Source organism: Laccaria bicolor, genomic scaffold, assembly GCF_000143565.1.
Source record: "Laccaria bicolor S238N-H82 LACBIscaffold_3 genomic scaffold, whole genome shotgun sequence".
Classification (NCBI taxonomy): Eukaryota; Fungi; Basidiomycota; class Agaricomycetes; order Agaricales; family Hydnangiaceae; genus Laccaria; species Laccaria bicolor.
In genome coordinates, this window is record NW_001889874.1 from 1,673,960 (window position 1) to 1,698,153 (window position 24,194).

Below are 24,194 nucleotides of genomic sequence, written 5' to 3' on the forward strand. Positions count from 1 at the left end.
ACAACGAGGGGTCTGTATTTGTACGCATCACAAATTACATAATGCAAAGACGCGTTGTAATTTCTGCACGACTCCTCGACTTGCAACGACACAAAAGCACATTCGCTCGATAAATCCACGAAATTCACGATGTCTCAAGCGCCAATATTTGTTATGAGTGTGTAAAAATCTTCTTTTTGCCTTTTCGAAGAGTTGAACATGATTTACTCGACCAGACACTGCGCCTCAACGGCAGTCGGGGCGGAAAGCTCAGATTTCGAACATCACCGCGGCAAAGGTGGACGATTATCATTTTTAACGAGGATTATGGGTCTCATGGTTATTAGACAGTCGCAGATGTCATCCGGACGTGTCTGGGACCAAAGGCAATGTTGAAGATGATTCTCGATCCGATGGGGGGTATCCTGTGCGTTAAGATTTTGACATCGAGAGGAAAAGAGGCTAATGCCAGGTGTATCAAAGGCTAACGAACGACGGAAACGCGATCTTGCGTGAAATAGACGTGGCTCACCCTGCAGCGAAGAATATGATTGAGTTGAGCCGAACACAGGATGAGGAGTGTGGTGATGGAACAACCAGCGTCATTATTCTTGGTGCGCAAAATTCTCGTTTAATATTGCCGTTGGATTAACATAATTACAGCTGGAGAGATTCTTGCTCAATCATTATCACAACTAGAACGCGACATTCACCCTGTCGTCATCATTTCCGCGTACAACAAAGCTCTCAAGGAAGCCCTAGAAATCGTCAAGCGGATATCTATCCCTATCGATGTGAATAACGATGAGGAAATGTTAGCTCTTATCAAAACGTCGATCGGCACCAAATTCGTCCAGCGCTGGTCAAATCTCATGTGTCATTTGGCACTGCAGGCCGTGCGGACGGTTGCGCAAGACGAAAACGGGATGAAGACAGTGGACATCAAGCGCTATGCCCGTGTTGAAAAAGTGCCTGGGGGCGAGATCGAGCAAAGTTGCGTTTTGAACGGTGTTATGTTGAACAAAGATATCACGCACCCCAACATGCGGAGGAGGATCAAGAACCCACGTATTATTCTTCTGGATTGCCCGTTGGAGTATAAGAAGGGCGAGAGTCAAACGAATATGGAGTTTTCGAAGGAGGGTGATTGGGCCCGGGCACAGGATATCGAGGAAGAGCAGGTTAAGGCGCAATGTAACAGGTTGATGGAGTTGAAGCCAGATCTCATCATCACAGAGAAGGGCATTTCCGGTAGGTTCTCCGTAATTTTTAGGTATATTTGTCTCTGACATAGGACACAGATATCGCGCAACACATCTTTGAAAAGCACAACGTATCTGCCATCCGCAGAGTACGAAAATCAGACAACAACCGTATCGCTCTTGCCGTTGGGGCCACCATCGTCAATCGCATCGAAGATATTCGGGAAGCGGATTTGGGCACTGACTGTGGACTCTTCAATATTGAAAAAATCGGAGACGAGTGAGCTCTACTATTCTTTTGCCCATCTTCCTTCCTACTTACCTGTTCATAGATACTTCACATTCCTCACTGAATGCAAAACTCCCAAAGCATGCACCATCCTCCTTCGTGGTCCATCAAAGGACATCCTCAACGAGATCGATAGGAATCTCGCAGACGCTATGTCCGTCGCGCGCAACGTAGTCTTCAACCCCATTCTCGCTCCTGGCGGGGGTGCAACCGAAATGGCTATCTCCGTGGGGCTACATGCTAAGGCACGAAGTGTGGTTGGCGTTGAGGGGTGGCCCTTCCGGGCTGTGGCCGATGCCATGGAAGTGATTCCCAGGACTCTGGTTCAGAACAGCGGGGGAAACGCGATCAGGGCATTGACTGAGTTGAGGGCGAAACACGCAAACGGAGAGAGCTCCTGGGGTATTGATGGTAACACTGGAAAATGCGTGGACATGAAAACGTATGGGTTGTACGAATCTGCCAGTGTCAAGGTATGTTCTCGCGTTGCCGTTTCACTCATTACGAGATGTGAAATTATTTTTAGATCCAAACCTTGAAAACTGCCATCGAGGTATGTTAGCCCCCTTTAAACCCCTTTGACGTGTTAGATTCTCTTTTGAACTGTTTTCTTCGCAGGCTGCGCGCATGCTCCTCCGTGTCGACGATGTTGTGCAGGCTATCCGAAAGGACAAGGAACAAGGTGAAGCTGGGCCGGTACAGGGGCCCGAAGACATGGTGGAGGGGTAGGCAACACAAAAATGTACCGTAGGCCAAGTGGAAGTACCAAAATCTCAATAAGACTTAGATATGTTATGCCGACGGTCGTCAGCCTGGAATGCCCATTACGATATAAGATTATTAAATATACTCTAGGCATCAACATGTATCCAATTTACTGGACCTTGACCGTCTTCGGCGCGCTGCCTTCAGCCTCAGCCTCAGCCCTGATCCCCTCCGCCTCCACCTCATCTTTAAGCTTCTGTTCCATCTTCTCCTGCTCCTCCTTTGACGCATTCTTCATCGCATTCTTCGCAGCTTTCACCCGTGCACGGTACTGGCGGTACTTATCGTCCGTTCCAAAAATCCTGTCCCACCACCGGAAGGATGTGGAAAAGTTGTTGGTGAAGGCCATGTGGTGGAAGTCGTGGTGCTCGGCTCCGGACCAGAAGGGAATGATGTTGTGTAATGACCAGGGGAAGTCTGTACGTGATGGTCAATATAAAAACATATGTACGGTGAGAAAAGGGAGGTCCTGACCATATCCACTATGCGCGTCGATAGCTTGGAAGAGGCGGAGGACGATCCAGGCGTAGACAGTGATAATGTGCAAGTTCTTCGTAAAGAACACGTAGAGGAGTGGACCGAGGATCGTGCCTGCACCGAGGATGAAGACCTCAGCAGGATGGGCATATTCAGCTGCAAGGCCAAAAGGTGCCGAGTACTTGTGGTGGATTTTGTGAATGTGCTTGTACAAAACACCGGTATGGAGCGCTTGGTGGGCTATACGATTACCGTGGTAAATTAGACCGGAAACAATCGGTAGTTTTGATTATACATACCAAGGAAGTGGAAGAAATCCTCGAACACGAAAAACAAGAAAATTTGAGGCGCCATCGTCTTCAACGAAGGGAATGGGACATGATACGTGCTCATTCCAAGGCCTTCTGCCGTCGGATGGAAGAGCCAGATCTAGTATTTCTCCATTAATCTCAGGAAGCGATAAGCGTAAGAGTGAATACGCACCAAAGGAAGTTCAATGGTAAAATGGGAGAAAAGCACCTGCTTGGTGCATTCCCACTGTTCAGCGGCCGTAGGAATTTTGTTGGCTTGTAGCTTCCATTTACGGAAGAACGGTGTAGCGTCGATAATAATCCATGGAATGCTTCGTCCGAAATATACAATCTGCATACCAGGGGTAAGTAGAGCAACAAACAGTAGCGACTGCCAACTATTCACCTCATGCATGAGAAAACTCATTAACCCCGTAGCGATAATAGGGTTTCCGATCCAGACATACCACGCAACCCACTGCTGTTCCAGCCACGTCAAGGAGGAAAAGTCAGTTGCTGGGTAGAGCGCGTCGTAGTACGGCGAGGGTATAGTGGTGGCGTTGAGGAACGACATGGCAACCAGTCCCGGTGAAGAGGAAAGGGGAGTGGAGGACTGGGTATTTTGCGGGACAGCCTTTTATCCCTGCGTCGTGGTCAAGACAGAAAAGTGAAAACCACACCACTTCTCACATCAAAATTCCAAAATGGCCTGACACGTATCACGTGAGTGCGTCCCAGTAACGATCACGCGCTGTCTGGACTTGTTTATCCGACTCTATTTGACCATCTCGACTTCAAAACCACCCAATGTTACGCAGAGGAATACCCTGGAATATATATTGCTATTCTATGGTTCGTTTTTGTGCTTTTGAGTGGCCTCATGAAGTTGATGGCTTGTTGGGTCTCTGCAGGCATGTGCCATACTTGAAGGAAACTTTTGGGAAACTTCCTGTGAGTTGCTTGTTCGTTGCGGGGGCGGCGTACTGATGAACAATTTTTGACAGTATACCCATTCGAGTGCTGACCCTGGGGGGCGATGTAGACTTCTTACAGTTGGATTCCATAAAGTGAGATCTGGAGTGTTTGGTGGATGCAACAAGTTCCTAATCTGCACACCTAGATGCGCCATGCCTTCGTAGGCGCTCTGACCTGCTGCGCGAAAAGGACAGCCAGGAAATCAGCAGCCGTGTCGCTCTTGCCGTTGCGAATCGAGCGAATCAGTTTTGTGCGCCGAGTGTGGACCCTTCGAAGAAGTTGGGGTCTACTAAACCTCATCTTTCGTATGTTCCCCGTCCGTCGGTCTTCTTGATTTTCCGTGCTGTATATTCTTGATTTTCCGTGATGTATATACAAGGACATCCTCGACGAATTTAATAGGAGTTTTGCGGACTCCGTCGTTGCCCGCAACACAGTCTTCAACCTTATTCTGGCTCCTACCGGAGCTGCTACCTCCTTGGGCCTATACACCAAGGCACAGAGGGCAGCGGTTGGCGTTGAGGGCTGTTGAGGGACGTTCTGGGCGGCGGCCGATGCAACGGAATTGATTCCGACAACTCTTGAAAGAAATGCGAATTAGGAACGAAAACGCACACAGATCCTGGTCGTAATATTAATACTGGATAGAAAACGTATCGGTTGTACCACTGCGCAGTGTCCAGGTATGTACGTGCTCTTAAGTTGTCATTGAATCCGTCACCATCGCATCTAAAGGTTATTTTTAGATCCAAACTTTGTAAGCTGCTTGAGAGGTTCGTTGGTCCTCCTTGATAAACCAGATCCCCCTCTTGATCTTTGCAGGTTGCGCATATCCTTGGCGCAAGCTCCTCCGCGTCGATTTTGTGGGCGATTAGAAAGGAGAAGAATCAGTTTGAAGTTTTTCAACTTGGGCCCGAACTTTGAGGATCCGAGGCCGATAGTGGTACATAGACCGCCCAGATTGAAGAAGCTATTGTAGTACGGTAGAGTAAGTGGAATACCAAAATCTTACATGGTAGAAATCTGTGGTTTCCGAATGACTGATTGATGAGATCTTAGACTTTGCTATGGGCGGCTTCAGGGCTACTTACGGCCAACTTACGGCTGTGGTGCGAGTAGTCCAAAATAAAATTTCCGGAAGAGAATTTATGTAAAACTGTTTCTCTTTTTTCTCTTTAATGCTCTGCCTGGCTTCTCTGAAGGTGGCTTGGGTGAGGTTCCAGTCTGACCAGTGGTTCAAGATCAAGGTCGGGTCGGCTGCACTCTTGTTTGTCTCCGTCCTCTCCTTCGTCTCTTTGTTTGGCCATACAAGTCTCTCTTCTCCCAAAGACGATCTCTTCCTCATCGATGTTCATGAAGCGCCTTCTTTACCACCGACGCAGCCTATTCTCAAGCCTCGCGTTTCGGTGATAGCCATTTGGAAAGGTCGCGAAAAACCTTATCTTAATAATTTCTTCACGTCATATCGCGCCAATTCGGACGTGGTAGAGCTTTTGTTCATCAATATTCGCGGCGATGAGGAGGATGAGTGCGTGGATTTTACCAAGTGGACTGGTCCTCCTGGCCCGCAGAACAACATCAAGGTCGTTTGTCTCTCCTTGACTGAATGCAAGTCGCGTTCTATTTCCGTGTATGAGTCGCGTCTTGACGTTTTTTAGACTGGGCGGTCCATCGTAATTATTTTTGCGCGCGTTGGAAATGCAATAAAGGACAAGCCGATCGTGTTTTCCGTGAAATGGTTGCGCGAGCACCTGCAGATTCAGTACGCGTTTTTGCATATTCGGAGATAATGAGCCGTTCCAATGAATTATTTTTTCCAGTATCATTCACACTTCCGTCTATGGCGTGGATACGTTTTCAAGCACCTGTTGAGTCCAGGTATTGAATGGTGGGGGTGGACGGACCCAGACACATTCGTGGGCAAGTGCGTATGATACTATTTTGCATTGGACTGTTACCCACGTGCTATTTTCTTCAACAGCTTCAAATCTCAATGTAAGCCCATATTTTTAGGGAAGATTATTATTTTGCTTATATTTCCTCATAGTTCCATGGGACGCGACCGAGTACGACATCGTCGTACCCGTAGGTGGAGACATAGGCCTACTTTACATGCGTGGCCACCTTTGCTTCTTCCGCGCTGGTCGCGAGACTGAGGAGAAGCTAAATCAATACGATCATGTTTCGAATATGGTCTTGTATTTTAATCATCACCGTCCACACTATGCCGCAGGTTAGCTATTATTTCTAACCTGCGTCGCGTATCTCACCCATAATCCTAGAGGAGTCGGAGTTCTCTGCTTTTATCTTCCGTGATCCCCGCATCACCTTCCTTGTCGTGCCCCAGCTGCTAGTTGACATACCCATCCATCTTACTACGCCGAACACTGCTAAGTTTGGCAACATTTATGGAGTGTACTCCATCCAATGGCCATGGGAAGAGCTTCCCACTTCTTTCCCTAATTACCCTATGCTCTCGATGCCAACAAGCCTATCCTCTTTCGTGCCGACATTCTCCGCGAATGGCACGACTTATCCAATCGAGCTCTTCGCAGGAAACTGGTCTGGAGGGATATGGTTCCCTAAGGAGTTTACGACTTACTATGATGTAGATTGGAACCTTGGCCCGCCAGGTTGTCGAAGATTTGTCGGCAGAGGTGGTAAACACGCGGGGGGTTCGCAGGGGGTTTGGACGCGTATAGAGCGGCAGCGAGAGGCCATCGCTGTGTCTGGCCAAACTGATTCTTCGGTGGAGGTGAAACTGGCAGAAGGTCTTTATATCCACTGGTTTGAAGAAAAGCACAATGGGCGTATGTGCATTCCTCTTCTCGTCTTTGTATTGCTTATAATGGGTTTGGACAGCTTGGTTTGTTAACCTGCCCGACTCGCCCCTCCAGTCTTCACAAACGCTGGTTACATTCGCCCAGTTCGGTGCGGAGATCTGGGATCACGAAATGGGCCAAACGATCTGGCGCGGGCTAGGCAAGGACCCAGAGGAGAAGACGAAAAGGCACAATCGACGTAAAACTCACCCAAGACTAGGCCGCAACGAACCATGGGATTCCCTGCATTGACTGCTATGTATCGCTAGAGCGTCAAACACCACATCTTGGACAATATCTATATCATCTTTGCATTGTACATAACACAACTCTTTGGACTTACTTAGACTTAGATATCACAATGATAACACTATAAGTATTGTTGGCATTTTTTGTTGCTATTCCGGCAAAAGGACCGGCCCATTGTCGGCAGTAGCCCCTTTCTGGTGAGCGCCTTTCTGCCAATGCCATGTCTTCGTTCGATGGTTTTTTGACCCGACTACATCCCGAGCGCTGGAAGAAGCTCAAACTTATCTCCATCGCGCTCTTATTTGTATCTGGCTTGTCCTTCTACTTGTTGTTTGGCTACACCCCGACCTCCCTCACCTCTTCTGTAAAGCATGTACAAGTCCAGGAAAAAGCACCTGTCATTGTATCCCTCCCAGAACCTGTCATTGTATCGCCCCAAGAACCTTCCCTCAACCCTCGAATTTCTGTTATAGCCATATGGAGAGGAGGCGAAAGACCCTACCTCAACAATTTCTTCACCTCGTTTCGCGCTAATGCGGACACGGTGCAGCTTGTATTTATCATTATTCGTGGCGATGAGGATGACGAGTGCGTGGACCTCACACAATGGACGGGTCCTCCTGGCTCGTTGAACAACATAAAGGTTGTTTGTTATTCCTTGATCGAATGTGAGTCGCAGTAGTTTCGCCGATCTACACCATTGTTGATGTTAAAAACTAGACTGGGCTTTCCACCGCGATTATTTTTGTGAGCGTTGGAAATGTAATAAAGGAGAAGCCGACCATGTTCTTCGTGAAATGATCGCTCGAGCGCTTGCAGACTCGGTGGGTACTGTCGTAGTTTTTCGGATTTGCCAATTTGCTGAACGTTTTATATCAGTACCATTCCCACTTTCGACTATGGCGTGGATATGTTTTCAAACACCTATTAGATCCAGGTGTAGAGTGGTGGGGATGGGCAGATCCAGATACGTTCGTGGGCAAGTACGTATGATTCTATGTTGTGCATTGAAATGTTACTCGAGTACTAACCTTTTGTTTCTGTCAGTTTTAAATCTCAATGTAAGCTCGGAATTCTACCAAAATGTAAACACCGCTTATACTACCTCGCAGTCCCCTGGGACGCAACCGATTATGACGTTGTCATCCCTGTAGGTGGAGACGCTGACCTCCTGTACATGCGGGGCCATCTTTGCTTCTTCCGCGCAGGTCACGAAACCGAAGAGAAATTAAATCTCTACGACCACGTTTCGAAAATGGTCTGGTATTTCAACCACCACCGTCCTCATTTTGCCGCAGGTATATTTTCCTCTTTTTTCGTTGTCAAAGCATCAACCTAACCAACGAGTATGTTTCAGAGGAAGTCGAATTTTCAGCTTTCATCCTCCGAGAACCCCAAATAAATTTCCTTATTGTCCCACAACTACTAGTCGACATACCCATCCATCTAACCCAACCCAACACCGCAAAATTCAGCAACCTCCACGGCGTCTACGCCGCGCAATGGCCATGGAAACAACTCCCTACTCCGTTCCCCAACTATCCCATGCTCTCACTGCCATCAAAACCATCTTCCTTCTTACCGACGTTCTCAACGGAAGGCACAACCTACCCCATCGAGCTCATAGCCGGGAACTGGTCAGGATGGTTATGGTTCCCCAAAGAATTTGCAACTCACTATAATATTAATTGGAACCTTGGTCCTGAGGGTTGGAGAAGATTCGTTGGGAGGGGTGGAGGATACGGAGGCGGTTCGCAAGGAGTTTGGACGCGTCTTGAGCCGCCCAGAGAAGCGATCACGGTTCATGGCGCAAAAGATCTTTCGGTGGAAGTGAAGTTGGCAGAGGGTCTGTATATCCATTGGTTTGAAGAAAAACATAACGGTCGTACGTGTTTTTGTTTTGTTCAGCACATCTCCCAGCTTATGAATGGATCTCTTTAATACAGCTTGGTTCAAAATTCTCCCAGAAGTGCCTCTCCTTCCCACCCAAACGCTCGTGACGTTCACCCAATTTGGTGCAGAGATCTGGGATCACGAAATTGGCCAATCGATCTGGCGAGGACCAGGCAAGGATCAGACTAAGGAAGAGGGCCGGCGGAACACTCGCTCAAGATCTGAGCATAGCCGATCTTCGTTGGGTCTCGCGCATTGATATACTTAACTCTATATTATTTGAGATGTATTCAAAGGAGATATTGATCCCCTGATTGTATCATGGTGTGGCAAATTATTCTGGGCTAGAAACATCAATATCTAGTGAGGGACCCAGATGCCATAGTGTGAGATAACGAAAACGATGCCAATGAATGTTGTACGTGTACGTGCAATGCGGGTACGATGGGATGCAAATGAAATGCGAAAACGATTGAAAACAGTTTGAGAATAATTTACCAAAACGAAGGAGAGAGAGAGAGAGATGAAATTATAGTATACAGTATCCAGATACCAAGCAAGTTCGAATCCTGTCCAAATCACCGCCGGCTGCCTGCAGAGGAATTTGTGTTCTGCCAGGGTATATCACCCAATCGTTGCCTTGCTGAAGATGTGGAGGAAGGTGTTTTCATCTTGCCACCACCATTCGAGATCGCGGAGCCCAACCTCGGAGGGGGAGGCACATCATTCAATCCCACAACAAGAGAACCATTCCCAAAGGGAGACGCGTTCGTTTCCGAGGCCGCTCTTCTAACCTTCTTCGGCGCGATAACCAAGTTTTTCTGAGAAGAGAACGAGGATGAGAGATCCGCCGATCCATGTGTCTTGGACCTTGCAGCTACAGGTTTCAATGCTGGTTTTAGGGCAGGTACGATTTCCCTCGCGAGTTCTCTGACGAGAACAGCACCATCACCGCCACCACGGCTGAGACGCTCTACAACCCCAAGTAACCCATATCGCTCAACCAACATCGCACGATTGGGGTGAACTTCGCACACCCCACGAAGAATACGCAACAGATTGAGACGGACGACAGCCTTGCTGTTGTGACCCAATCGGTCGACTATACGTTTGAAGAAGGCAGATGATTTGGCCACAGCTATGGTGATAGGGGTCGATAATCGTGTGATTTTGAGGAAGGGGTCCAGCAGATTCTCAAAGGAGTTATTTTTTGCCGATACGAAGCATTTGAGGAGGGCGTCGATAGATTCAGATTTCAAGAGTTCATCTTCTACTCGTGCAGTTTCATCCTGGAGCCTAAATTTCAAGTCAACGTGAAGATCCAAACCAAAATACAATGGCGAATAACCCACCACGACAAGATCGATTCCAAAGCGCTGACTTGAAAGTATGGATCATCCAGCAACTTGACATACATTGATACGCCATCGTGTTGCCACAACAAGGTCCTACAGCTCTTTCCGGCACTGGCCAAGTCGCAAAGAATAGGCAGCGCAAACTGCTTGAGAGGCGAACTTGTTTCGATGACCCGCTTGAGGTAAGGAATGATGCCTGCTTGCGCAGCTTCTTCTTGACGCGATTTGTTGAGACGACAGAGGTTATAACATATCTGAAACACATGATTGGATATTTCCTGACAAAACCTTTTTAAAAAATGCATCAACGAGTTGTAGGGAATGAGCTTACAGTGCTGTGAGGGCCAGACGACTGCTCATCCAGAATGCGAATGAGAATTTCCAAAACGTTCGCGTTCTGAAGGACTTCTAATAAGGTGGCATTCATCGACAAATGCTTGACAGCCTTGAGCATTTGAACAAGGCATTCTGGTTCCAAAAGCTCGCATGCTCGAAGAAGACCTAAAAACAATGATTACGGTCAAAAGTGGCGACAAAACCTCCCATATACAACTTACGTCGAATGACTTTCCTCGTTCCCAACGCATTCCGGACATGTATATCTGATTGCGAAACCTGCGAGAAGACCAACAAAATCTGGATGACCTTCATTTTTGTGTCGTTCGATGAATTCCCACGGTTAGCCATCACATTGAGGAGGGCTGCAGAGAGCGGGTCCAGGAGACCCTCACGGATGAACATGCGGCAGAAATCGTTCTTCGTTGTTGGGCTTTGCAGTTCGAATACACTTCCAACTCCATTCAAAGCATGTTCGACGAGCTCGGTTTGTTCGCCGTAATCCTCGTCAAGGAGATCGACCAAAACTTTTAGGCCACGACAGCTGGAAGGAATGAGAAGGGTGTTGGGGCTCGAACAGGAATGAGACGTACGATATGAACATCTGCAGTGTTAGAACGGACGTATGACAAAGGAGACGAATGAAGTTGGAGGCTTCAAGTCGACATTCTGAAGGATATTTCTTTGAAGTAAATTCTATCGAGACGTCTTAAAACCCTAGCCATCAATGGAGAATAAAGCTTACCCATCATCACCGGAATTCCTCTAGGTTTCGTCAGAAGCGATCAAGGTGCTGTGAAACTCAAACGCTTACCCAATCAAGCAGAAACTTTCCAAGAAACCGAGGTCCTCCGTCACCAGCTGATAAAAGGTCAATACCCAACAAACACTCAAAGAAGAAAGGGCAATACCAAGTTAATGATCTGAAGCAACTTCATTATAACATCCCGCGAACATCTCCCCTCCAACACCTCCAGAATAGCAAGCATACCATGCGATGAAACCAGCTGTGACTGCATTTCCGGATTTTCCGACATGATATTCAGCTAGTTCGAATAGGCCTCAGTAATCATCGTGGAAAGCCAGCCAAGAGTCGAGATCACATACCAATTGATCGCACGCATCCCGAAGCTGGAAATCAGGAGCAGAAGGAGTGAGCTCGTCTATGAGCTGATTCACTGCGTTACACAGGCGTGCGTATTTGTCACGTTGGAGGTTGGCGTCCAGATCGTCTTCTGAAAAGCCTTCGTCGATCTGATACACATTGTCAGCCATGAAAGAGAGCAGTGGATGAGCAAAGTACCTCAGCAAATGGATCCTCTTCATCCGTCTCATCACCCAACTGTGGACTATTATCAGCATCCACTCATACCTGAAGGAAGGATGCCGTACCCATGACTTATTTGACAAGCGGGTATTCAATTGCAGCGTCTGCATCTGGTGCTCCGTCGCTACCAACCTCTCAGTCAAGGCAATCATACTCAATACAAGAAACTCACCAGTTCCATTAGGCTTCCCAAACACGTCTTCATAATCCTCATCATCATCTTCAGTATACTTTCCAAACTCTGCCTGATTCTGCAACTTCTTCGCTTCCGCACGTCCGAAAGATCCCCCGTTCCCCACAGGCGCAGCTAAGGACGCTGAACGTGAGTGGGTAGAGGAGGGTCCCAGAGTGCTCAGTGGACTTAGAGTTGAACGGGACGACTTTCTAGACAGCGTGGGTAGAGGAGCTGATAGTGGGCCAGGTGGTGGGTTGGCTAGGCCGATAGTTTTGATGTCGTCTGGATGGAAAAGCCCTCGACGGACGGAGTTCTTCATCTATACACAGTATAATGTCAGCAATCTGGGGCCCGAAGGAATGAAAAGTACTATACCTTAAAGTCAGCAACCTTCTCCTGTAACCAATCTTCGTCTTCCTCAGTTGCCAAGTCCGAGTAATCTTCTACGATGGGAGCTATACTCAAGGCCGGTGCTTGGGCCAGAGCCACCGGCTTGGTCCCTGGACTACGAGTAGGCCGAATCGTTTGCGCGTTATCCTCGACCTCAGGTTTTTCTTCATCTACGGTGGTCTTTTCCAGTGCTATAGCAGAAGACCTTCAACACCTCAAACACACGCAACAGATAAGAAGGGCATACCTTGAAGCTTGGTGAACGAAATTCCCTCCTCGAAATCATCATCCCAGTTGTCTGTCTGTTCTTCTGGAGCCTGAAGGACGAATGAAAGTGGCTGGATTTTTTCTACAAAAATAGGTTTCGTGTTGGGCGCAGAACCACCCTTCCATCCTGACGGATTCGACGCGAGGGACCCAACCGACGTTGACGTAGGAATCTCTGCATACCGTTGGAGGGTAGGTGATTGTGGTCTCACATGGCGCGTCGGATTCTTTGACGGTCTCGACGGTGCTATTCTCCACGTTGAGCACCACATAGAAGAAACGCAATTTCACTGCACTCACACTTCAAAGCTTCGTTCCACTCCTGCACTTTTAACACCGCCTCATCAAAATTCGGCCTCCTTGCACCCTCCGTCTTACTATTCTCCGCATTACCTCCAGGCTTCCCTTTCCCAGCCTCCATCTGCTTCCGCGTCGACACCATCCACGGGTGCTTTAGTAGTTTCTTGGCCGATATGCGTAGGTTGCAGTCTTTCTGGAAGCAGTGGTAAAGAAAGTCTTTGACTATGGGGGAGGCACCTTCGGGTATGGGCGGACAGTCGTCTTGTACGATTCGGAAAAGGGCAGGCATTGGATCTAATGTGTGGTACGGTGGGTGGCCTTCGAGAAGTTCAATCACGACGCAACCAACACTCCAAATATCAGACGCCGTCGTCGCGCCTGATTGCTCTATAACCTCGGGTGCCACTGCGCACCCCATCAGCAAAATTCACACACGGGCAGTACAATGCGAAAACACCCACTCCAGTATGGGCTCCCCACTACAGCGGCATCAGTGGCGCCCCCCGTCTTCGCAGCCACTCCAAAATCAGCAAGCTTGACGGTACCATCTTTATTCGTAAGGATATTGGCACCCTTGATGTCCCGATGGATCACACCCTGGTCGTGGAGATAGAGCAGCCCTTCGAGGACTTGGGAGATGTACACCGCAACCAGGTTTTCGGGGAACTTTCCGAATTTCTTTGAGATGTTGTGCAGGGATCCATTCTCGCAGAACCTGCAAGAGATCAGCGTCGCTATCGGAACGTCATTAGAGGGCTCACTCCAAGATAATGTATAGATATTCTCGAGTTTTGACGAATCCCTTGTACTTGACAATATTTGCATGCTAAACAGGCGTTGACCATGGTTATGAATGATTGATTTGTCAAGCTTACGTTCAAGTTCTTGAGTAGATCAATCTCAGACTGAGAACAGATCAGAGTAGGATCATCGGAGGAGGGAAATATAGCCACTCACCATAATCTCCGGGAGCTCGCCCTTTGGTATATTGCTCAGCTGAATCTCCTTCACCGCAACCGTTTCCCCCGTTGCCCAATTCAAAGCACCTATCCAGCGGGTCAACCTTTACGCTAGCGGAAGCAAAATGTGGGGACCACGCACGGTACACCTGCGCAAACGCTCCCTTGCCCAACGAGTCCCCGAGTTGCTATCGATCAACCACATTCAGCCTCGATAACTTCAAGAATCTATGAACACCGACATAATCATTGAGCGACTTTGAGCTCCCAGCCTTGGTGGCCGACATCGATGTGGGTCTTGAAGGTGTCGTCATGGTTCACGTCGAATTGGCCAGAAAAAGCGTATGGGGACGAATGGAAAGGGTATAAAGAGAGAGGCGGTGAGAAAATACACGCTTTTCACAGACCAAGTCGCGTCCTGCGCTGACCACAGACGTGCGGATATGGGTTGTGTGACACCGCTTCAACTTCCACAACCGTTTCTCGGGGCCGTTGCCAAACTTGCCACAATCGGCCATCTTCCACATCCACCAACTGCGCAACGCCACAAAAAAGAAACAGCCACCCAATTAGCCTACTGAACCAACTGACTCATCCAAGTGAACAATCGGCTCTGCTACGCGTCAATCACCTGAAACTAGGATGTATCGGGCACCGGAGCGAAGCGCAGGACATATCCTAGGACGAATGAATCATTTTTGCTTATCACCACAGATTTGCATTGTCCCCTGCAGTGGGCCTTACACAGACGACACAGCAGGCATACCTAGAGCCAGCTTACAGTTATGTGATTCCGCATCAACAAGCTTCACTGACGTCGCGCCATCGTCATCGACGTCGGTTTGGGATCCACCCAATCACACTTGGGCCCTTTGCCAAACTTGCCTACTCTGAGCTCCATCAGACCTTCGACTTCAAAGTGACTTGAAAGTTTTGTTTGGGCCGCTGAATCCTACTACACATATTTTCCTTTTTATGGTCGAATCCCGCTTGGTTTGCTCTCCAATATCATCTCCGTTCTCCTTGATCTCTCGCCAGTCCACCAATCCTTCCGCAAGCTGGGTCCTTGCGAACTTGGTGGCCTCAGCAAAGGTAAGAGGATACTTAGAAATTGTTTGCCAGCCAAAAATACATTGACGATCTCATGGATCAATTCCAGAGATGCCTTTCGCATCTGGATTCGGAATGGCCTGCCAAATATCCTCTGTAGGAGATTGGCTGCGGATAATGTCCACCGAAATGAGGGAGCCAACTCGTCTGGTTACAATTACCCACCGTCTGCGCTCTGCCATATCAGAACAACAGCAACAACAACGCAGACGCCCATTTCGTCTCTGCCCCCTCCATCTTCTATAACTTACTACCCACCACCTGACTTGTGCTGGAGAGCCTTTGTGAGAGGTTTATGATTGGATAAGGTGGCGTGTATGTATCTGGGGCGAAATAAAGGCAACAGCACCAGCAAAACCTGCCAATCCTCAACGAGCACTTCTGGAACGCATGCACATCCTTCTGTTTCGATCTTATGGCAGCTTCCGTCGTCCATGGAGAGGCCGAAGCATTGGTTCTCAGGACCGTTGCTGAACTTGAACTTACCACAATCAGCCGTCTTTCAGAATCAACTTGCAACCACCTCAACCGTGCAACGCTACAAAAATGCAGCTGGAGTAGAGAATTGACAAAGGCAGCTGAACAACCATTTTGAAGCGCGTTCTGCCAAGTACGCTTCACCTTCGTTCGGCGACGTCAAAACAAACCTTTTGTATTGTGGAGAGCAGATTGACTCAGTGGTTCCCATTAGAATGGTTGCATATTTCTAAAGTTACTACAGCCGAAATGTAGCACTGGTAGTGCAGTCCTCAGAGCTATTGTTCCACTTCATTTCGTGGTAACGATTGACGTGGAATTGACGTGTCTGGAATGATGAATGGATTCCGCGAGCTCCGGCTACACCGATTCGCGAAAGTCTGAAAATTCCATTCGTTGGGGTAGCTGTGCACAGTCTTCTTGAGAGTTCTACCAGCCACATGGCCGTGCTCGCTTACTCGGAGATGTCAAAGCCCAGCAGATAATGCAAATGTGTTGTATTGACAAGAAAATAATACTAATACGTGTACCTTGCGTTAAGAGTCGGAGTCTATGCGATAATATCCAAGTGACGACAAGAGAGAGAAGAGCGGGAGTAGCTAATATACAACAATTGATGATTGGGTTGGGGAAATGATGGATGAGGGGATGATGGATGCAGAGGGAGCGTGTCGGGATATGTATAAAACAATAAGGTACTCGGATGGGAGGGGGAATAAAACGTGCAGGGAATGACAGTGAAAGGTTTTCACAACGCTTGAAGTTGCGAGGGGAATAACGAGTGTGTGGGATGGGTAATAATAATGCGCCAAGGGTTACAATTGTTGTTGGTCGTCGCCTGCTAATCGCAGTCGTTGTTCAATGTCGTGATCAACAAGCCACCTATGCCTCGACGCTAACGACCCTCGAAAGTCCACTTTTGACATACGCACGCGGCTGCTCGCCCACCGACGGTCGCCTCCTGATCGGCTTGCCTACCGCATGCACCCTGTTCAATAAAATCCCGGCCACCAGCTTGGCCTTAGCCTCCTTGTCCGCAGCGCTGAACTCGTAGAACCGAGAAGTAGAAGAAGTAGCTCGGATGACTTCTGTTGGGCCCGCAGGCGGGATTTGGATAGTGTACGGCCGGGACGGGGTGCTGTACAACAGCGGATGGGAGGAAGAAGGTTGAGTTTGCGGAGGGGTGTTGTACAGGACCGAGTGAGCAGCTGAGAACGGCGACGATGATGGTGGGGGTGAAGTATACAGCGGCTCATCAGCAAATGGATCAAACTTGTACGGGGGACGAGGCTGAGAGGCAGAAGACGAGGGCAAAGGTGGATTACGCGCTCGTCGTCTGCCTCCAGAACCGCTGGGAAGACCTAACCCTGGGGGATACTTGTGCTGCACCTGGAGTTGAGCCTGTGCTTGCTGGTGTTGGTGATAAGGATGATGCGTATTATTATTAACGGTGAGAAGGACATTAGAACGAGCAGTATTTGAGGCAGCGTTTGCCCATGCGCCGGATGGATGTGCAGCGGTGAACGAAGTGTGGATTGTGCGGATATAGTGAGCTGGAGCGGCCATTGATTCGGTGAGTAGATAGGTGGCAAGATGGAGGAGGAGGAGAAGAGATATTTGGCTGTGTGGTTTTATAAGGAACTTCACGGAATGATGCCGACTTCCGTCATTGCCTATTTTGGCTTCGATCGGTGTCATCTACACCACGTGATACAGGAACATTGCAGAACATTGCCTCTCTTGTTCTTCCTAGGCAGTGCTCTCTCCATTCCAATCATCCCCACTTTTTTCTCTCTATATACACAATACCAACCTGTACGTACACCACCATCAGCCCTTATTGCTGTTTACGTGACCCACCCCATTGTCCAACTCAATACGGGGTGATCATTACGCCGCCATATTGTCCTCATCCAGGGAATGCATTGACCTCAGACAACAAACCTGATAATACACACATCAACACGACGACGATGACAGGGTAGACAATAGTCTATATATGTATCCAAGAGAAAAACATAGTAGTTCATCAGTATGCAGCATATTGGACAATGTCCTGCAGTAATCTCTAAACTTCCTCCTGCGCCGTCAATGGGCTGGTGCTCTCTACCACACTCCCCCGCAAATCCTCCTCAGTCTCAGCACCCTCCTCAAAAGCCGCCCTCCCAACCCCTGCCGGGCTCGACTTCCCAACCCCAAGCTCATAATTCGAGCTCTCCTGCGTGATCGTGCTCAAGTGGGTGTTCCGCCGGTAATAATTCGGCACCCTAACCATCGGGAACGCCACATCCTCGTCCCCGTCACCGCCCCCCAGAAATGTCGTATCCACACTACCCGTGCCGAATGTAGGCCCTACTCGGCGTTGGTTATCAAACCCTGGCGTGACGATTTTGATATTGGAGTTTGCATGCAACCGCGATTGTTGCGTGAATAAACTGGGAAGCTCCGGACGGATGCCGGTGTCGTGTACCTTGTGTGCCGATTTCTTGAGGTTCAGAGTTATTCGAGACATCATTGTCACCGTTATTCTGATTGATAGGATCGTGAGCTTTGGTTGGATGGCAGTGAGATAAAGGAGCTTACAGGAGTTCAAGTCTATGGGTGCATTTAGTAGAGATGATAGAAAAGCAAATAATAAAGCGTACTGAGCAGTGATGTTTTTGATCCCAGGGGGAGCAGCGACGATCATGATCGTCAACACAAGTGTAACAGCAAAGATGGCACTACACATCTCATCATCTCCCATACCAAACAGAAGAAAAAAAGCTAAAACGCACGTATAATAAATCAAACCATCCTCCAAGAGCCTCTTCATCACATAGGACGAATTCTTGTTCCTGAGCGACGGGAGGGTACGGTTGAGGGTGAGTATGAGAACAACGGTATCGTACAAAAGCGGGAGCCACGCAGACGACGATGCCAGTTTACTGCTGTGATTGATAATGAAAACATTGATTCAAGGTAAAATAAAAATGGGGATAGAAACGTACATGGCCGGATCGAATATCATCGTGCACGCTGCAACCGGCACACGACATGAATTAGCCTCTATCAGCATGCAATGTAAAAGGGAGTGGGGGGGACGAACCGACAACGCCGGACGCCTTATTATGGACCACCGCTGCTCAAATCACCGAGTTCAACTCCCTACCCATCAAAATTTTCGAGAACGTACCTTCTCCCCTCGTCAACAACCACGAGTTCATACATAACTGGAACAACCACAAAAACACCACGGTCCCGATGACCCAATAGTGGCGGTGATAAAGCGCCTTCACACGAAGAAGCATCATCATAGCTAACAGTTAATGTCAGGTTACATACGCTCTCCTGAACGAACGGACGATGGGCCACGCACCAACGATGTTGATGCCAATCACGGTCATGGATCCTTCAAACCGAATGAAGTGGTTACATCTGTGCAAAAGGGAAGAACTTCTTCAGGCCGGGGGCACAAGGAGCGAAGAAGAGCGAACGAACGTCTAGAGCGGTGAGCGAACCTGAGTTATTAATGGAACGTGGAGAGGCGATTACGATTTTGCTTACATCTGTTTTCCAGACGGGTGAAAGATACGCTGTAACAGGTCCGGTAAGTGCGGATGATAAAAAGTGAGGTGAGGTGCTGCCTCACCAAATAGATTGACGATAAACCCCAAAGGTGTCAGATATCGATTCTGGAATCACAGGTCCCTCAGGAATGCCCATCTCGGTCGGAATCCTGACCACCTACAATTAAAAAAAGGTATACGACTGTGGTGGATGGTCAGAACTGAGATGGGCTGGAAAAGTTGGAATATTGCTCACTGGGTCCTTTCCGTCCTTGCCATATGTACTCAACCTACGCCCCTTCGTAAACAGAAGCTTTCAACGCATAGCGAACATCACGCACCTCGGCAGTAAACGTATCGACGTGATCCCAGATGAGGATAGTAAAGCTTGCGAAGCCCATGTACTATCCAAGGCTTCTTATGAACATGCAATGTTCTTATCATAGAAAAGACAAGACGTACATTCGTCCGTATCCTGAGGTATCAATTGAGAACAAAAACCCAATGAACCAAAAAAAATGGACGTACTGTTCCGATACATCATCAATCACATCTGGAGGGATTTGAGAAGCCATAGAGATCAAATATGGGGCGGGGTTGTATGCGGCGAAGGGTGGTTGGAACTCCTAAAATCGTTGGGACATAGACCACCGTCTGTCGTGAACGAGGAAGGACTACACGCCCAGACGCTGTGTGGATGGGGGCTATATAAGACGAGATCCCTCGCTAGAGTTTTTTATAGAATGAAAAGGATGAAGCTTGCCAGCCTGAGCCTAAGTAAGTGAACGGAGGAAGTAAGCTCTCGCAGCCATCGGAGATCTCTGACCTCTCCGCTGGAGCCTCGCCTTCATGCAACGTGTCAGAGCTGCGGGCGCCTTTGGGTGGAGTTAACTGTGGGACATGGGCAACGCCTGGCCAGTGCTAGCGCTGATGCGTGATGTCGTTGATTGGTCAAGAAGAACGCGCGACTCACGATTGTTAAACATATCATCATCCAATCTGGAGGTTCAACAAAAGAACCACGTCGTCGAGGAAACCGTTTACACACTGTCAAGAGAAAGCCTGCGCCGGCCCGCGAGCCGTAGTAGTCAGGACCACATATCGATATAAAGTTGCTTAGCTCGCATCGACCAGCGTCAAAGCAGACAATGGAGGGCGACTCAAATATCGGGCGACATCAAAATCCAAGGCTACAAAATTCATCGAGTCCATGATAATAACATATGGAATACATAGAGGATTCGCTATCAGGCCACCTAAAATATAACGTACATCGCATCAGTTCTCTTGATAAATACATGATGTTACGCACCTAACACTCCCAACTATGCTGAACTACGTCCGAGAATCAAAATAATAAGAAAGATGCTATCAGCATAGACTGTGCCACCGGATGTTGGAGGGAGGAAGGTTTGGAAGTGAGGGTCGTGTGCATTAAAGTGATGTCATAGTTTACAGGGTATCCAAGGCTAAGAAAGAATCTGCAGATCGCACGGTAAGAATATACCATAGGGTAACGAAAGTGAGAACCCACGGCAAGTAAGACAACTGCCACAACGATGACAAGAACAATCATGAGACACAGCGCGCGTCGACCCGCTTTGCGCTGATACACCGCAGCAGATCTAAGTTCCTCTGAAGCGGCGCCGGTGTCCTGAGCCACAGAAGATATGTTCAACTCGATATTATCTGCGCCATAGTGAGTCATCTCAACTCAGGGGAAACCACGCGGTTAACGCACCTAGCATGCCTCCCTGCTGGTTCACCAGCGTCCCAAGGTCATGGAAGATTTCAGCAAGTTCGTGAATTCCCGTTTCTATCTCCCGTATTTCAGCTTCGCGTTCTTGAATGAGAGATTCTTGGTAGGCTAGCTCATGTGGTGATAGTTGCGCCTGAAGTATCTGCGCCTGCCGCTGTTCTTGCGGTGTTGATTCAAGCTCTGCAGGCCGTCTGAAGTATATAAATCATAGAATCAGTCTTCGAGAAAGAAGAACAGTGAAAAAACTACGACGAACGGTGTGTGTTGGTCATCATCAACCGCCAGCTTGACACCCTGCACCACGGTTCGTTGTCTCTCTGCACTGACTTGCTGAGCGCGTTGAAAAGCGACGAGAGAGAACTGAAGATCATGCGACGTCTTCTGGAGCGCAGTCTTCTGATGGGGCTATTTGCAGACAATGGATTAACGTTAACCACCCCTCCCTACTTCATTCCATCGCGCACCAAAGTAGCTTGTAGCACTGATAGCTTCTTCAAGTCATCAGAACTTCGCTTTGCCATTGCACGCGTGGTCTCCGTTAGGTCATGTCTGTAAGTTCAGGAAGTAGGTTCGTCAGACGTTGCGCTGCAGTCGGTAAACCTCACGTACAGCTTCTTTCTCAACTCTGCCGAATCCTTCCCTGTCCCCAGCTGATCAACGAACTTGACAATAGACTGAATGTTCGCATTCATCTTGAAGACTTGCAGAGATAAAGATGACTGTAGTTCCCGAAATGCGGCATCCTCTCGAGACTGTGGTATAGATGAGGATGCGGTTCGTGACGGTTGGCCGTGACCCGCTTCTAAATCCGCGAAACTCATATTCAACTGAGAGAAGCTTAGCGGTGGGCTGGTCGTTGTCCTCGAGGTCGTTAACAAGAAGGTAGAGCCCTGGAGAATGACAACAGATGACAACAATGTGGAACCCACGTGCTTCTTCTTATCCTTGCACGGGTATTGTAAGATGATTCGCTCACTACCATTGCTCAAACAAACAAACGCATTTCTAGCTCGCTTCATGTCGGCATACCCTTCCAATCCTGTGGGCTCAGAGCTGCTTATGACATGTACGACGAGACGCTGGTTGTACAACAACGACAAACGTGAGTGTGCCTGGGTCAGAGTTCGTCCTCCTAAGACGTTGATGATCCAGCAGAAATGGCCTTAAGACAACTCGATTTCGACGTAGAGGCTCTCGGAGCAATTGCCGCGAAAGCATGTGGTGCCTCTGAATGCAACGAGATTGAAGTTGTAGGAGAAGGTCTTTTGTCTTTTCTTCACGAGGCAAACATGCTCAATTCTTTCCAGGTACATTCAACCGTGTGTTTCGCCTCAGCCTTGATACTGGCAATGATGTCGTCGCCCGTATTCCGTTTCGTAATGCTGGACCGCGGAGTCTCCTTACACGTAGCGAGGTGGCAACGATGGACTTTGTTCGGTCCCGCATTGGTGCACCAGTTCCGAAAGTGCTGGCCTGGGACGCGTCCTCAGATAATAATGTGGGGTGTGAGTACATAATCATGGAAAAATGTAAGGGTAACATACTTGCCAATGTGTCGGACAGTTCCGCCGATTCTTGCCACATCTTCGATATCGCCAACCTGCTGAGTGGTTTGGGTGGCATCCCATTCTCTCAGTACGGAAGCATATATTATAAGGAAGATGTTGATCCGTTGCTTCAAGCAAAGCCCCTTTACGCTGAAGGGCAACAACCTGACGATTGCTCGGAGCGATTTCGCATCGGACCCAGCGTAGAGCGACGCTTTTACCGAGGCGAGCGAGCCCGTTTGCTCATTGATCGGGGACCATGTAAGATTTTACCATAGTGGGGCTCCACTATTATTGATGGGTGGCTTAGGGACGGACGTTCGCTCTTATATCAAGGCTGCCGTAGACTGCGAGATGAAATGGATCCAATCGTATTCAAACTCCCCATGCGCCCAAAACCAGCTTGGCGCTCGACACAGCGCTGTTCAACACATAGTGTTACTCAAAAAGTGGCTCTCCCTAGCCCCGTCGGTTCTTCCGTCACATGAACACTGCATCCCTACCCTTTCTCACCCCGACTTGCACGCTGCCAACGTATTCGTCAACGATGACGATTCCATGTCAGTGGCTGCAATTATTGACTGGCAGGGCGCGGCCATCCGACCATTATTTGAAACCGTAATGCCCGACTTGGTCGACATCGACACAAAAAATCTGAAGTACGCCAAGCTCCCAGGAGGTGACCTCCAGCAGCCTGTCTTACCAGACAACTTTGACGAGCTGGGCGCTGCCCAAAAATCGGAGGCTCACGCGGAGGTCAGGCGAGTGGCATCAAACCATCAGTTTCTTAAGCTAGTTCGCCAGCTGCGTCCAGCATTGTATGCCGCGCTGCGCCTTCATCAGATGGAGGATATGCGCCGCGCCATCTACTATTCATCGCACTCTTGGTCAGATGGCTTGCCCCTTCTTGAACAGTGCTTGCTCTCGCTGACGGTTGGCTATGGCGATTACATCCCTACGAGCATTAACTACCCAGTCTGTCCAGTGATATTTTCTGAAGAGGATGCTAAGAGGCACGAAAAGGAGTTTAGAGACATCATTTATCCCGAGGAATGGCTGGATGTTCACATCAGAGCCCTGATGAGGATAAAAGGTATTCTTCTGCATCGGGACGGATCGGTTGATGAAGAGGACTTCGAAGAGGCACGGAAGAAAGCAGATGAGTCCTTCGTAGCAATTTCCACAGCCATGGATGAGGAGCGTGCTGAAAAATTCCGGCGCCACTGGCCGATGCGTGAGGGTAAGTTCGTTCTCTCCATGGAGTCATGCATGTAGCGAATCGTACTTCCATCAAATAATGCCCGTCAAAACGTGTCCGTGACACACCTACCGTACCCGATGACGGTGCACAAAAGGACAGGTTTACGGACGCCATGAAAGCGCGCAACCTTCGGATGCAGCAAGCAGGTCAGGAAGAATATATGGGCGGTATCTTGAAAGTGGACTGGACTCCGCTATCCAAGCACCATGGAGCCTTCAAGCGCACCTCCGCCAAAGAGAGAAATCATTGTGCTGGGCGCAGGTGAGTTCCATAGCGCTCAAGTCAGGTTTAGCTAAAGACAATGTTCGGCTAGGTGTAATCAGTCTTACAACGGCCCTCAAGATCCAGCTGCAGGGCGTCTACGACGTTACCATTATTGCCGAGACCCTCCCAAACGATCCCAAGTCAATCAGGTACACCAGTAGTGTTGGGATCCTGTTTG

General features: G+C 48.7%; 7 protein-coding genes across 7 annotated transcripts; 3 read left to right on the forward strand and 4 right to left on the reverse strand.

Moving 5' to 3' along the window:
- Positions 1-129: 129 nt before the first annotated feature.
- LACBIDRAFT_244928 (uncharacterized protein) lies at positions 130-2,199 on the forward strand (the record flags this gene model as incomplete). The annotated part of the gene is made up of 9 exons (XM_001875702.1): positions 130-157; positions 216-277; positions 327-406; positions 463-593; positions 643-1,230; positions 1,281-1,461; positions 1,514-1,943; positions 1,997-2,023; positions 2,089-2,199. The coding sequence occupies 9 exons, from the start codon at positions 130-132 to the stop codon at positions 2,197-2,199; spliced, it is 1,638 nt and encodes a 545-aa protein (XP_001875737.1).
- An 86-nt stretch (positions 2,200-2,285) lies between these two features.
- Positions 2,286-3,655, reverse strand: ERG25p-2 (C4-methyl sterol oxidase). Its single transcript, XM_001876110.1, has 5 exons — positions 3,409-3,655; positions 3,196-3,354; positions 3,012-3,141; positions 2,710-2,952; positions 2,286-2,652 (listed from the first exon to the last, which is right to left on the reverse strand). The coding sequence occupies exons 1-5, from the start codon at positions 3,574-3,576 to the stop codon at positions 2,345-2,347; spliced, it is 1,008 nt and encodes a 335-aa protein (XP_001876145.1). The 5' UTR covers positions 3,577-3,655; the 3' UTR covers positions 2,286-2,344.
- Positions 3,656-3,740: 85 nt separating this feature from the next.
- LACBIDRAFT_292464 (uncharacterized protein) lies at positions 3,741-9,200 on the forward strand (the record flags this gene model as incomplete). The annotated part of the gene is made up of 22 exons (XM_001875703.1): positions 3,741-3,854; positions 3,933-3,953; positions 4,007-4,069; positions 4,142-4,282; positions 4,380-4,488; positions 4,579-4,660; positions 4,724-4,750; positions 5,037-5,086; positions 5,180-5,563; positions 5,798-5,901; positions 5,959-5,972; positions 6,025-6,210; positions 6,260-6,787; positions 6,840-6,998; positions 7,069-7,115; positions 7,236-7,716; positions 7,769-7,872; positions 7,928-8,031; positions 8,096-8,109; positions 8,161-8,346; positions 8,406-8,933; positions 8,995-9,200. Exons 8-22 carry the CDS (start codon positions 5,045-5,047, stop codon positions 9,198-9,200), a joined length of 3,087 nt encoding a protein of 1,028 aa, XP_001875738.1. The 5' UTR covers positions 3,741-3,854; positions 3,933-3,953; positions 4,007-4,069; positions 4,142-4,282; positions 4,380-4,488; positions 4,579-4,660; positions 4,724-4,750; positions 5,037-5,044.
- Positions 9,201-9,387: 187 nt separating this feature from the next.
- LACBIDRAFT_188449 (uncharacterized protein) lies at positions 9,388-14,337 on the reverse strand (the record flags this gene model as incomplete). Its single annotated transcript, XM_001876111.1, has 24 exons — positions 9,388-10,237; positions 10,294-10,574; positions 10,628-10,797; positions 10,854-11,176; positions 11,226-11,328; positions 11,378-11,397; positions 11,447-11,493; positions 11,544-11,678; positions 11,740-11,886; positions 11,936-11,974; positions 12,025-12,083; positions 12,114-12,266; positions 12,333-12,453; positions 12,510-12,729; positions 12,750-12,831; positions 12,910-13,038; positions 13,092-13,191; positions 13,231-13,496; positions 13,553-13,806; positions 13,853-13,917; positions 13,967-13,996; positions 14,049-14,137; positions 14,193-14,238; positions 14,293-14,337. 24 exons carry the CDS (start codon positions 14,335-14,337, stop codon positions 9,520-9,522), a joined length of 3,642 nt encoding a protein of 1,213 aa, XP_001876146.1. The 3' UTR covers positions 9,388-9,519.
- Positions 14,338-16,117: 1,780 nt separating this feature from the next.
- On the reverse strand, positions 16,118-19,760 carry LACBIDRAFT_292466 (uncharacterized protein; the record flags this gene model as incomplete). The annotated part of the gene is made up of 17 exons (XM_001876112.1): positions 16,118-17,335; positions 17,461-17,480; positions 17,582-17,630; positions 17,748-18,165; positions 18,221-18,232; positions 18,283-18,360; positions 18,415-18,564; positions 18,628-18,655; positions 18,726-18,758; positions 18,813-18,935; positions 18,996-19,054; positions 19,184-19,212; positions 19,289-19,363; positions 19,442-19,483; positions 19,527-19,589; positions 19,648-19,660; positions 19,714-19,760. 17 exons carry the CDS (start codon positions 19,758-19,760, stop codon positions 16,520-16,522), a joined length of 2,055 nt encoding a protein of 684 aa, XP_001876147.1. The 3' UTR covers positions 16,118-16,519.
- Positions 19,761-20,353: 593 nt separating this feature from the next.
- Positions 20,354-21,826, reverse strand: LACBIDRAFT_308867 (uncharacterized protein). Its single transcript, XM_001876113.1, has 7 exons — positions 21,554-21,826; positions 21,409-21,493; positions 21,201-21,349; positions 20,927-21,135; positions 20,720-20,874; positions 20,498-20,654; positions 20,354-20,441 (listed from the first exon to the last, which is right to left on the reverse strand). Exons 1-6 carry the CDS (start codon positions 21,763-21,765, stop codon positions 20,631-20,633), a joined length of 834 nt encoding a protein of 277 aa, XP_001876148.1. The 5' UTR covers positions 21,766-21,826; the 3' UTR covers positions 20,354-20,441; positions 20,498-20,630.
- Positions 21,827-21,953: 127 nt separating this feature from the next.
- On the forward strand, positions 21,954-24,177 carry LACBIDRAFT_322752 (uncharacterized protein; the record flags this gene model as incomplete). The annotated part of the gene is made up of 5 exons (XM_001875704.1): positions 21,954-22,046; positions 22,252-22,752; positions 22,802-23,731; positions 23,872-24,013; positions 24,066-24,177. Coding segments are annotated over 5 exons (1,776 nt in total), but the record flags the coding sequence as incomplete, so codon positions are not given.
- Between the last annotated feature and the right edge of the window lie 17 nt (positions 24,178-24,194).